The 13089-nt window shown below is 63.1% G+C and overlaps 2 protein-coding genes and 1 long non-coding RNA gene across 3 annotated transcripts in view; 2 read left to right on the top strand and 1 right to left on the bottom strand.

Annotated features, from left to right (window-relative positions):
* Window positions 468-3973, bottom strand: FOXC1 (forkhead box C1). The gene has a single exon (XM_005665529.3). It carries the CDS (start codon window positions 3888-3890, stop codon window positions 2256-2258), a length of 1635 nt encoding a protein of 544 aa, XP_005665586.2. The 5' UTR covers window positions 3891-3973; the 3' UTR covers window positions 468-2255.
* Window positions 4440-8998, top strand: LOC110261695 (formin-like protein 16). The gene is made up of 7 exons (XM_021099996.1): window positions 4440-4650; window positions 4712-4845; window positions 5065-5293; window positions 5423-5646; window positions 8066-8183; window positions 8362-8532; window positions 8649-8998. Exons 1-7 carry the CDS (start codon window positions 4440-4442, stop codon window positions 8996-8998), a joined length of 1437 nt encoding a protein of 478 aa, XP_020955655.1.
* Window positions 9209-13089, top strand: part of LOC106504293 — an 82785-nt gene continuing 78904 nt past the window's right edge. Inside the window, exons 1-2 of the long non-coding RNA XR_002346225.1 lie at window positions 9209-9856; window positions 10203-10409. This is a non-coding gene — a long non-coding RNA (uncharacterized LOC106504293). The remainder of the gene's footprint in view (window positions 9857-10202; window positions 10410-13089) is intronic.

The following is a 13089-nucleotide window of genomic DNA, read 5'->3' as shown; positions in this document are numbered from 1 at the left end:
GCCCCGGCCGGAAAGCCCGGGCGGGCCCGGGTCCCCACCGCCGTCCCCCACGCGCCGAAGTGGGACAGCCACGCCGGAAGGAGCCGGCTCGCGCTGCCCGCCTCGGGGTCGCTCACCGTGTGCAGGAACAGGGCCGCTGGTCACCTGCCGCCGCTTCCCGGCCCGGCGCGGCCGGCTCCGGCCACGGGCCCTTTGTCCGCCAGCTCGGCTCCCCAAAGTGGGCCGACGCAGAAACAACGACCTTCGGCAGTGGCTTTTTTCCCTAACGCACCCAAAGGGTGCCCCGGGGAAGAGCGAGGCCGCCCGGGCCCAAGGCCGCGTGCGACTCCCGGCGGGTCACGCCGCGGGAAGGCCGGTCTCCGCCGCCGGCCCCGGGGGACGCCGCGCCCTGCGCCCTGCGCGCCTCCCCGGCTGCTCGGCCGCGACGCCGAGCCGGGACCCGGCAAATCAGAGGCCACGTAAAGCAGTTTTTGACTGGAAGTCGAGTGTATTTATTTGCAGCAATCCTTTAACAATGATCAAATTTTGACAACAAGCAACAGCAATTACTGCTAAGTGTTGCCTCTAGATCCGAGCGGCAGATAGCAGGGAACCTTATTATCTGGAACACAAACGGAAAGGCCCTGAATGTCTGTAATCAAATCGCCATCTCCCCAAAGTCTGATTGACAGGGCAGATCACCCTAAGATAATGAATTTATTACATTTCCTGGGTTATTTACAAAGGGGGAGGGCCGATCCGCATTGCCCCCTAGGTTTAACTGTAAATTAACACGAAAAATTGGATTGAAAAGAAACCTCCTGGACCACAAGGCTCTGTTCTGTGCCCCTTCCTTCCCATTAAGCGCTTTCCGTCTTTTTCAAAAAATAAATTGTGCTACAAACATATCTTCTAAAATAGCCTCCCAAAGATTAAGTATCCCTTTCCAACCCTCGGTACACTTGATTTTTAAAAAATCAATCCATCTTCAGAAGACATGAAGGATCGCCGATGTGGGTGAGTTATATACATTCATTTAAAAGCTGCTTTATTTTTCCTCTTAAAAAAAGAGGGAAGTTAACAGGGAAAAAAAAAAAACAAACAAACATGCATCCAGCATTGGCCTCACAGGGGTGTCTAGTACACCTCGCTGTGTTTTGTGCGATGCACAAGCCAAATATTCATCTGTGTGGAGCCGGAGTCACCGTCACCTCTCCACACACAGGTACCACTGTGCTAAGGCCGCCGCGGATTCCTGGGCTTTAAATTTCCAGACCATGTCCTCCCTGACTGAGAAAATGTGCTTGTGTAAATGCCAACTCAGGTCTGTTTTGGGAAATATCTTTTCCCTAGCCACGAAGCAAGCGGACTATACAGGACACGGTGCAGAAAACGCTGCAGGAAAAAAAAATCTGAACAAAAAGACTTTCATGTGAAATTTGACAAGGAATCGTCAGAGGGTTTCTCTACTCTTTCATAGATTTAGCAGGAGAATCAGTAAAATTATAGTGTTTTAATCTCTGAAATTTTTTTCTTATAATAATTAAGGCTGCATTAAAGTATCCAGACATATAGGTCTCATTCAAACGGAAGGGTAATTTATTAATAAACAAACAATGAATATGTTCGACAAAAGGAAAGATAGGATAAGGTGAGTACAGTTGCCCTTTTATAATGAAAAAAAGCACAATTTAAGGTTTCAGGCAATTTAACGTCAGGTTTTGGAAACACTTTCTGGCGTTTGGTCCACGACATCCAACTACAAATTAAAAATAAATTACTATGTTGCAATTTACATTTTAAAACAAGTCCATGAATAAAAAGAAAGCCACGTTCATAAACAGGGACTCCCCCCTCCTTTCGACAGAGGATAAAATAGTATCTTACAGGTGAGAGGCGAAGCAGGAGGCGGCAGGGATGCAGGGAGGAGGAAAGCCTGCTCTCTGGGAAGAAGAAGAAACTTACGTGCTGTCTGGAGTTAACACTGTCCTCTAGCAAAGCCCGACTCTGCTGTCTCTGTATAGAACAGTTTAGGTTTTGTTTATTCAGACAAGGCGACGTGGAGGTGGCTCCCAATCCATCTTTTAGGAAAAGACTTTTCTTCGTGCTGGTGGGTTGGAAGTTGGGAGGGATTCTGTTCTCCGGTGTGGTGAGCTTTTGCTTTTCAAAGTGGGCTTTTTTGGTTTCGGTTTTGCCTCGAGGGTTCTCTGGGCTGCTCCTGCGCCGGGGTCCGGTTCAGTGGGGCTGGGAGGCGGGCTGGGGGGGCGGGGGGGGGGTCAGAACTTGCTGCAGTCGTAGACGAAGGCCCCGGACGTGCGGTACAGGGACTGGCCCGAGGGGAAGGTCATCTGACAGCTGCTGTTCCCGTTCACCGGGGAGTTGTTCAGGCCGATCCTCTGCGACTCGAACATCTCCCGCACCGAGTGGAAGTTCTGCTGCTGGCCCGGGTAGCCCGCGGCCGCCGCCGCCGCCGCGCTGGCCAGGTGGCCCAGGTCCCCGCCCGCCTGGTTCAGGTACCACGAGGCCAGGCGGCCTTGGTGGGCCGCAGGGTGGTGGCCGGCCTCCTGGCCGCCGCCGGCGCCGTGGCCCAGGGACGAGGAGCTGCTGCTGGTGGCCGGGGGCAGGGAGTAGTCGGGCAGGGGGTCGTCCACCGAGGAGCCGCCAGAGCCCGCGGGCGCGCCCTGCACGTGGCCGCCGCGCTCCCCGGCCGCGTACAGGCTCATGGCCTGCAGGTTGCAGTGGTAGGTCCCGGCGCCCCCCGCCCCTCCGCCCCCACCCCCGCCCGAGCTGCCCGCGCCCGGGCTCTGGCTGCAGGGGGAGCCGTACAGGGAGCTCTGGCCCGGAGAGTAGGCGCCGAGCGCCAGCGGGGGCGCGAGGCCGGCGCGCGAGGACGCGGCGGCCGGGGCCAGGAGGCCGGCGCCCAACTCGGCGGCCGCGCCCTGCGGCGACCCCCGCAGGGACGTCATGATGTTGTCCACGCTGAAGCCCTGGCTGTGCGGCGGCGCGGGCGCGGGCGGCGGGCCGGGCTCCGCGCCGTCCAGGCTCAGCGGCCGCGCCGCCGGCAGGCCGCCCGGGGGGCTGCCCCCGCTGGACAGGCTGCTGCTGCTGCTGTCGGGGCTTTCGATTTTGGGCACCGCGGCGGCGCCGGCGCTGCCGCTGCCCAGGGCGGCGGCCGGGGACAGGGGCTGGGGCGGCGAGGGGCACGTACCGTTCTCGGTTTTGATGTCCTGGATGCGCACGGGCGGCGGCTGCGCTCCGGACGCGGCGCCGTCGGCCTGCTCCGGCGGCGCGGGCGCGGCCGGACGGCCGGGCGGCGGCGGCGGCGGCGGCGGCTCCTTGAGGTGCAGCCGGTCCTTCTCCTCCTTGTCCTTCACGGCGTCCTTCTTCTTGAAGCGCCGCCGCCGCCGCAGGAAGCTGCCGTTCTCGAACATGTTGTAGGAGTCCGGGTCCAGCGTCCAGTAGCTGCCCTTCCCCGGCTTCTTGTCGTCGCGCGGCACCTTGACGAAGCACTCGTTGAGCGAGAGGTTGTGGCGGATGCTGTTCTGCCAGCCCTGCTTGTTGTCCCGGTAGAAGGGGAAGCGGTCCATGATGAACTGGTAGATGCCGTTCAGGGTGATCTTCTTGTCGGGCGCGTTCTGGATCGCCATGGTGATGAGCGCGATGTAGCTGTAGGGCGGCTTCACCATGTCCTTGGGCTGCGGCTGCGGCGTGTAGGGCCCGTAGGCGCGGGCCATGCCGCCCGGGTACTGCTCGGCGTGCGCCGGGTGCGAGTACACGCTCATTGGGGCCGGCATGGCGCTGTAGCCGCCCCCGGCCGCCGCCGCCGCCGCGCGGTAGTAGCTCTGCTCGCCGCCGAGGTAGGGCACCACTCCCAGGGAGTTGGGGCTGGACACGGAGTAGCGCGCCTGCATGGCCCCGCTCGCCGCCGCCGCCGCCGCCGCCGCCGCCCCCCGCCCTCTCTCGGGCCGGCCGCCCAGTCCGAGTCCGGGCCCGAGGGCTGGTCGCCGGGCCGCCGCCGCCGCCGCCGCCGCCTCCCCTGCGCTGGCCCGGCTCCGGGGCGCCTCCGGCCGCCGAGGAGGATCGAGGCGGCGGAGAGGGCCGGACGCGGACGCGGCCGACGGCCTTGAACGCGCGCAGCAGCTTCCAGGCGGGAACGGGAAAGAAGAGCCCCAACTGGAAAACAAGAAGCCGCTCGGCTCGCCGCACCGCCTGCGCCTTCCAGGAGGCTCTGCCCCAGCCGCCGGCGAAGGCGGCCAGATAACCAGGGCGGGGGGCAGCGCGCCGGCCGCCTGCCCGGGCCCGCGTCACCTTTTTTTCAGTCTCGCGCGCGCCGGCCGCCTAAGGAAGCATTGGAAAAACTTCTGAACTTTTGAGCATCCGTCACCGAGGCGAGGACTTTTTTACGCAGTTACATTTTTTCCGGGCAGCGGAGCCCCGCCCCACCGCGGCGGCCGCAGCCAATGGGAGGCGGGAACGCCTCCGAGGGAGCCGGAGGCCGAGCCGCGCCGGCCCGCGCCCCGCCGCGGAGGACCGCGGGGCTGACCACACGCGCGCCGGCCCGGCTGCCCTGCTCCCGCGCCCGGCCCGCGCCCCAGCCCGCGCCCCTGCCGGCGCCCGGCCCGCGCCTGGCCCCCTCCCGCAGCCGTGCGCTCTCGCGCCCGGCCGCCAGCGGTCCGCGCCAGGCCCTGCCCCCAACTCCGGGCCCTAGGCTGGACGTCCATTGTTCCCCCAGACTTCCCGGGTCCTCCGGGCCCCGCGCAGACCCTTCCTCCGGCCGCCGCTCCCGGATGTCACCGAGTCCCCAGGTCCCGACTCGCGCTGGCCCTCTCCCGCTCCTTGGCGGATCTGGCCGACCCCAGCGCCAGGGTTTCCCGGGCCGCTCCGCCCCTTCTCCTCTCCCCCTCCCCTCCCACCCTTTCCCTCCCTCCCTCCCTCCCTCCCTCCCTCCTGGTCGCCAGCCTCCCCGGCTCCCACAGGTCTCCGGTTTTCCCCCACCTGGAGGTTCTCCAGGGCTGAGCTGGGTTACAAAGGGCAGGGCTTTAAGGGCTCAGTCACAGCCGAGCTCTGTTCGCGGTGGGGGAGGAGTTGGTGCCCCCACCTCGCCGTCCCCGCGACCGCTCCCCCGTGGAAATAAGGGAGGTGGAAACGGGGCCTCGCCAGGAGCTCGGGGCCGGGGTTGGCGGCGAGGGTGCCTGCGGCGCGCGCTGCTGGAGCCTGGAGGCTTCCCAGCGCATCTTCGGGCTTCACCGCGACCGCCCCCTCTTGTCGGGCCCGGCACCTTTCGGCTCAAAGGAGGGGTCCGGCGGCGGGCTCAGTGACAATAGCAGGTGTGATGACAAGAAGCAAATAAATCTGTCCCAGCTCCCTCTCCACGCACGCGTGGCTGCCCGCTCGCAGAGATGATGGGCGTGACCGGGGGGGACGTTCGGAACCGCACCTGCAGGGCGGCTGGAGGTTCTGCGGGATGAGCACAGAGGCGAATCTTTGTGCCGGCGCCTGCGACTTGCAGTTTCCGGGCGACTGGGCCGGAATGGAGAGAAGAGGAATGAGCGGGAGAGAGACCCCAGGCCGCGCAGGAGGTGGCCTCCTCCCGCGGGCAGCGGCCTCTGCACCTGGGAAGCTCCGAAACAGCCCTTCCCGGCCCTTTACTGGAAGTTGGAGGAACGGGCGCGTCTAGGGGGTGCGGAGGCGAGCAGCGTGTCGCATCTCACACCTCCATCCCCCAATTCCTGACAATCTTTAACTGTGAGGACGTGTTGGGAACCCTTTTGGCTTCGCGGCTGGAATCCGGCTTCCTCACTCCGCATAATTGGAGCTGCAGCTGCGGTTTAGGTGTCAGGGCGCAGGCCGGCGAAGTTTTTAGATGTAAGGCGGAGGGGCCCCTTCCATGGAGAGAAGCGAGGGCCCCTTCTTGCTCCTTCTGAACTAGCCTGGTGCCCGGAAGTCTGGCTCCCGGCCTCCCCGGCCTGCCGAGCTCCCCGGCAGCTCCCGACTCCATTCCTGGGCGTCTGCAAGGCCGCCTCCACGGCTGGAGGAAACCCTGGATTCGCCGGCCGGAGACTCAGTGCTTCTGAACACTTGTGCGGGAAAGGAAGGGGGAAGCCCCACCACAGGAAAGGCCAATTCGTGTCGAGCGCCTGCTCCACTCCGGATGTAAGTGGTGCCTTGGCCGAGGCTTTACAGGCGCCCGGGTTCAGCCTGGAGGCCAAGGAAGCCTCTGGTTGCCACGAAGACCTAGGCATTTGGTGGCTCTGGCCTCTAAGCCGAGTTTCCACTGTACACAGGGCGTGGGCCCCCTCGGCCGCTTTCCCGGCGTGGTTGTGCGGGGGACCGTGGTGCTGCCCAGCTGCCCCCAGTCCCCAGCGGCCTTGCCTGCCACCCCCCACCCCGCCCCTCGGCCGGAGAGGTGGAAACAGCTCATTACGCACACTGCAGATCCGACAGTGGGGCTGTGCTGGGCCCCAGCTTCTTCGGAGTATAAAAGTTGCGGCTGTGAAATTAGTATCTGGCGGGAAAAAAGGAGGGTGCCGTTGAGGAAGCATCGGCTTTCTCCTGGTGGAGCTCTGGATATTTGCCAGGAAAAGATATTTGCATTTGTGTTTTATAAGCTTCCTCGGAAGCAAACCTCTACTAAACGGCTCGATTGTATTTCAAGTGCTTGACTTATTATTGTTGGTGGTGGTGTTACCTTAACAGCGAGGCTCAGAAATGAAGACTTTGGGGAAAGAGTTTAAGTTTTTCTGTTCATGTTAGAGTTTCTGATGCCCCTTTTGCGGCTCCATGGGCAGTTCAATCACTGCCTCCCCCACAGCCCTTGACTAGCCGAAATGCTCCCCCGCAGGAAGCCTTCTGCTTTTCTGACACCTCGCGCTGAGGCCTGAGGGTCCCGCGGGCGACAGCCGTAATGGATGTTTGGTGGCCCTGTCGCTGGCCCTCCCCACCGCATCCCCTCTCTGACCCACCAGCCAGGGTCACAGTTCCTGGGGCCCACGAGGGGTCTTAGATCTGGGGAGGGGGGGTAACGTCACAGCACACCCCAAACAGGCCTCCCGGGCCCTAGGCTGGAAAACCACCAGGAAAGAGAGGAAATGCCAGATTCGGACGTGGCGACACCGCAGGAAGAGGGGGAGGGGTGGTGTCCTAACGCAGGTCACCAGGAGCCAAAGGAGCTCCTTTTTTTTCCAAGTCAAAAAAAAGGGAATAGGGGTCGGGGCTGGAACCCCTGAGTCCAGAAAAGGACCCCGAGGGGCATGAGCCTGGCCCAAGGTGCAGGTATTGTCTGTGGTCAGAGACACCTCAGGAACTTTCCAGCGGCCCCCAGCCATGGGAGGTGATCTTCTGGAATGGGGCGGGGGGGCGGGGGGAGAGCTGGTACTGGCTGGGGGCCGCTCTGTCCAGGAGCTTCAGGAGCCAGGAAAGACGGGCTTTCAGAGGGTGCAGCGAGCAAGCACTGGGGCTCTGCAAACTGGGGGGGCTGCATGCCTGCAGCCTTGCCACTGCCTCTGTGGGGGCTGGAGGCATGTGTCCGACTGCACGACCTGAAAACTCCCCGCTAGACTGACGTCACAAGCAATTGTAGCCCAGTCCCTCTCGGGGTGTCTTTGGGCGATTTAGCTGTTTGGGGACGTTCTCCATATGGCCTCGTTTATGAAGGGCAGGAGGCCAGGGGTGGGGGGGGTACGCGGGTGTCAGTGACCCTTATTCGTTATCAAACCATGTGCCCGGCAGGGAGCACTGGTCATCCTCGGAGAGGGCAGGCACCCACCGGCAATGTGCCAAGACTCCCCACAGTTCAACTTCTTCGTTGGGGGGGGGGTCTGAGTTCAGATTCTGTGAACTCGGTCTTCGAAATTCAGCCCCCTCCATAGAAAACCAACTCCTGTGATAAATGAAAAGACCGTTTGTTTTTCGATTGTTTGAAAAACCAAGTGACCGCCGTGCAGGAACGAATTGTAGCACTGCTCGCCTAAGGGCTCCACAGGAAGTTTCTAGGATGGGGTAACTTAATGCCCCGAGTCCCCAAGACAGGCCGGCCCGCTCATTACTCCAACCGAGGGCGTGTGCCAGCACCTGCTGCCTTCTGCAGGAAAGCCTGGTCTCCCAGAGCCTTTCTGGGGCCCAGAACGAGCTGAATACCAAGAAAGGGCCACGCGACGACGTGCGGGAAGCGTTAATCTCAGTGCCTGGCTCCGCGCTGGCTACGCGTTGGGGGCTTCTTTGTCCAGGGAGAGGGAGAGGGAGCTGAGAACTGTGTCCTTTCGTTAACCACCAGGGACCAAAACAGCACTTGTGCGGGGGCGGGGGGGGGGGAATGAGCCGGAACGACTGGCCGGCGGGCCTCGGTTCCTCCGCACCCAAGTCCTCATTCGACTGGGGGCGCAGCCGCCAGCCCAGGCCTGGAAGAGGGGAGGCCCGACCTTTCCAGCTTCGCGGCTGGGGGTCATCCTAGACTCGCGCCCCCGAGGCTGCAGCGCGGTGTGGGCATCACCGGACGCGGCGCGAGGGCTCCTCCCGCACCCGTGGTGGGCTACCGGCGTCGCAGGAAGCGCCTTGGTGAGTGGGCACTCCGCAGACCAGCCGGCCCCACGGGCCGGGAGGGTCGGCCGCACCTTGCGGCAGTCGGGCCTAGCCCTACGGGCGGCGGGCTTCCCTGATTGCCAGCCTGGCAGGGAGCCCCATGCACGGGGCGGCGTCCCCTCCTGCCCGAGGGCAGCCTGCAGAGTCGGAGCCCCAACGCTCTGGCCCCTCCGCGCGCCGGCGCTGCGGGCCCTGGGATGCGCCCCTGATGCCACCCACCCGGCCACCCACCCGGCCAGGAGCGCAAAGGGCGCCGCCACCCCGCTTTCAGGCCTCGGGGCGGCCGCGGAGCCCTCGGTCCGGGCTGCTGCCCGCGCCTTCGGGGCAAGGACCCGGTGGGCACCTGGCTCCGTGTGGCCGACCCCCCGCCCCCCGCGTGCGTCTGCACCCGGAAGCGCGGCCGGGTGGCCCCTCTGCACCCCCTCCCCAGGCTTCCCGCTAGCCCCCGCGAGCTCCTGACTGGGAAGTGGGGGAGGACACCGGGGTCGCTCCCGAGCGCAGGTCCCCGACCAACCCGCCTGCCGCGCAGGGCTCAGGCTCTGGCTCCTGCGGCAGCTCCGGTTCCGGCCCTGCGCGCGCCCCGAGCGCCCCCTGCCGTCGGCAGCCTCCACTGGGCGCCCTACGCCCCACCGCCCGCCGGGAGCGCCCTGGGAGGAAGGGGACCCCGGAAGGGGACCCCGAAGGCCACGCCGCGGGAGGCCCCCGCCTGGCTTCGGGCTTTCGCAACCTACCCAGGGCCCCGGCGGGAAGAGTCGGTGGGGAGGCCCCTTGGAGGGACTGGTCCGGTCTCCCAGGCACAGGCCCGGGCGCTTTTGTTCCTGGGACCCCAGGTGACCTGGCACGAGGCTTGCAGCCACCGTTCCATTCCTTCCTAGCGGCCCCTTTAATTGATGTGCACGTTTCAGAAGAAGCAGGGCCGCCTCACCAAGTGAATTACATCCTGGGAGATGCCAAGAATGTATTCCCTGGCAGCCAGGTTTGCCAATAGAAGTCGCAAAAGAAGACCACTGGTTTCCGGGAAAAAGGACTCTGTTTTTCAACCGCTCCTTAGTCTTAACTATGAAAAACTGAACCTCCAAAGAGCTGGTCTGGAAAACGGCGAGAGGGGCGCGCGGTACCCCCCGCCCCCAGACCCTCACAGCGCGCATGCGCAGCCTCTCCGGCCCCTCCCGACGCAGACACGCGCGGGCAGGACGCTGGCGCGGGAGGGGAACGCGTTCGGGTTCGAGCTCTTTAGTTTGGAAGCAACGACGTATGAAAAGATAGGCTGTGGCGAACAGAGGGACGTTCCCGCAGAGTCGTAAGTAGAAATAAATGTATGAACGGAAAAGAGACACATGCTCTATTTTCTAAGGCCGGTCGTTGACTCCGTTAAACTCTCTATTAGGGCCGCCGACAAACCCTGAACCTTCCCCTGCCAGGTCCCCTTTGCTTGGGGTCACAGACCCCGGCTGGACCGAGCAGGGCTCCTCCAGTCCCCACGCTTGCCTCCTCCTCCGGCAGGCCTCCCGTGGACCACGCGGAACGTGGGCCTGTTTGGAAGGAGGGCCCTGAGGGACGGTCACCCTGCCCAGGGCTGAGAGTCATCTTGCCACTTAGTCCTGGCCAGCCCCTGACGTGGGGGCTGCTTTCTGCCTCTCACACAGGAGGAAGCTGCGCCTAGAGAGAGCACCTTGCCGAGATCACACACGCGTCCCTTGCAGCGTCCCACTGAGATGCCCTTTGGGGTGCGGTGCTCCCGAGCCAGAAGACGTGAAACGACTGAATGCCACGGGCGGTTAGTCTCGTCTCGATGGTTTCGGATGTTAAAGTGCATTTCAGATGGATGATCCGTGGACTAAGCCACTTAACAAGTAGGTGGAGGTCTCGTTGCTCCGTGTTATTCCAGCAGCTGGTGCCTCACCCCGGGCTGGACATCCCTGGGACGGTCATTACCGACGACCGCGGGGAGAACGGCCATCCGCCTCAATGTCAAGGCCGTGTGCAGGGCTGGCATGTCCACGCCCCGTCCTGGGCACCGATGGAGGCCTGTCCGTGCATTTGCTCTGGCCCCGAGCACCGTCTCACTGCTCTCCTGCCCTCCCTTTGGCTGTCCCCAGGGAGGTTCTAGAACGGCGCAAATGGAGGCCAAGATGCCTGCCCTGCCCCTCCCTCCGTGACCTGCCCTTGGGCCTTGCAGGCTAGGACAGCTTAGGGGCTGCTGGGACCCATAGCACTTCCACCTCAGGCCTCCCAGGCTCAGGAGAAGGGGCTGGGGAGGGACAGAGCATCGGGGTTTCAGGCCTGGCTGCCTCAGGGACCTGGGAGGGCACTGGCTGGCTGTCGTGTCCCAGAGAGGGACACCGAGGCTCAGACCACCTGCTTCTGAGGTGGCTGAGCCCGCGCTCCCGCCCAGGAGTCGCAGTGCCTCGCTGTCTCCTTGGCTGCTCGGCCTCAGGCCCGCCTCGGAGCTGGTGTCCACCGTGGCCTTTGGCGAAGCAGGTGGAGTGGGCGCGGGGGGAGGAGAGCTGGGAGGGGGGCGATGAATGGAGGGGCGGGAAGGAGGCCCTCCTCTGCCCGGCTCCGACTCGGCCTGGGCCTGGAGACTGACTGACCCAAGGCCTCGAGGGAGGGAGATGGAGCTGGAGGCCCCGACCTCAGCTGGGCCTGGGGGCGGGGGCGGGGGGGCGGGGCACGGCCTGCGGGGGCCTCTCCCAGCAGGGGCCCTGGTGGGCCAGGGAACAGGGCAGCGAGCTGGTGCCCAGGACTTCCTGTGTCTCCGGGAAGGGTCAGGAGGCTCGGGCCCTGGGGGTGCGGCCCCTTGGCTGGGGGCCACAGCAGGCCGTGGGTGCCGTGGGCCAGACTCCCTGGGGACCCCAGCCCCGCCGGTGGCGGTGGCGACCGTCTGGGCCCGTCCAGCGTCTCTTCAAGACCAGCCAGCGTGGGCGTCTGGCCGCCCTGTCTGCCCCTGCTGTGTGGAGGAAGGTCCTTTTAAAGGCTGGGCCGCCGCGTCCGCACAGGCTCCCACATAACCCGCACCAGGGCCTGTGTTTAGTCTGTCTCGCTGACGCCCTTCCTGAACAGATGGGAGAGGAAGCGCGCCCGCAGCCACGCTGCCCCGCTGGCCCCGGCCGCCCATCACTTTCTCACCTGCCGCCCGCCGGCCGGCGGGTCCACCGCCCGCAGCAGCAGTCAGGCCCGGAGGGGCCGCACCGCCGCCTGCCCGGGCCTCTCCCGCTCCCGTAGCACAAAGGATTACATTATCAGGTACTCGGATGATGAAACAGGCCCAGATTAGATAAGGTTAAGTTACGCTTTATAAGGTGCCAGGATGGGCCCGGGACACGTCCTGCTTTTATTTGAGTGTGCTCGCCATCGTCGTTGGTTTTTCTGCTTAGGTCTTCTCTAGAGCAGACGACACACACACACCCACACCCACCCACCCCGTGCTGGGTTGGGGAGAGGCCCTCTCACGGCCCAGAGAGGGGACGTTGGTTACTTGCCAGGGAAGAGTCAGTTGCGAAGAGTCGCTGGCCCCTGGGAGCCGAGCCAGTTACACAGGCTGAGCCGCGTTGCCCGGTGTGGGAATTCTCGGCAGTGCCTGGTGCCGACGCAAGAAACACCCCACAGTCGTTTCCATTGTTTGCCTGTGTGAGTACTTGCTCTCAAAGGTGATTTGTTTGGTGTATTTGTTTTAGGAAGGACCCATCCAAAGGCAGGCCGACTTGTCACTGGGAAAACGCTTTGGCAGAAGCTGCCAGGGCTTTTACATAAGAGGGAAGCAGACGGGCCCCACCCGCCTCCCTTCCAGGCCAGCAGAGCCACACTGTTGTCCAGCGTCGTTCACGGGGGCCACCGTCCACGGGAAGAGGCTCGTTTTCTAGCACACGTCACTGTCGTCGTCGGCGTCACCTGTTTTTTCTGGAATGGGCGCCCACCTGGACGGCGGAGCTTTGTTCTCGAGGCCTCTTTGGGTGTCCGTGGAGAGGGGGCCGGGGGTGGCCGCCCCATTTCCTTTTGCTTTAACGTGACTTTTGAAAAATCTCTCGCGTTTCTCCTTCGCTTGGCACGATTTGAACCTTCCTCGATTGTGCATTAGATGAAGTACGACAAGCAAGGTTTTCTCTCTCTTCTCCTTTCGCTGTGGGTACATCGGCTCTCCTGACGACACTGCTGTGGCTTCGCCGATGTCAGGGAGATTCGGTTATCGCATGGTGTTGACAGCCTGTCGTAAATCTCATAAGGGGACCATTGTGCCCTATTTTCCAATGGTGCCAAACATTTTCCTCTTAGGTGTTTCGAACCCAGAAAGCATCCCCAAGCCATCCGGGTGATGTTAAATACAGGCCAAGTGCCAGATGCGAAGCTCTTGGTAACGTCCCTTTAGAAACAGGTTTCTCTGCTGTGCCTGGATCTGCTTGTCCAGCAGTGGCACGGCTATTCAATTAAACCACGTGAGGCAGAAAAAGAAGATGATGGATGTACAACTTGTTCTTTCTCTTAGGAAGAGTTTGAATTTTGAAGAGTTCACTCACGCATGTGTCTCGATGGATT

The sequence above is a fragment of the Sus scrofa genome, chromosome 7 (assembly GCF_000003025.6).
Source record: "Sus scrofa isolate TJ Tabasco breed Duroc chromosome 7, Sscrofa11.1, whole genome shotgun sequence".
Classification (NCBI taxonomy): domain Eukaryota; kingdom Metazoa; phylum Chordata; class Mammalia; order Artiodactyla; family Suidae; genus Sus; species Sus scrofa.
Note: the sequence above shows the minus strand (reverse complement) of the source record. Positions and strands in the feature narration are given on the sequence as shown.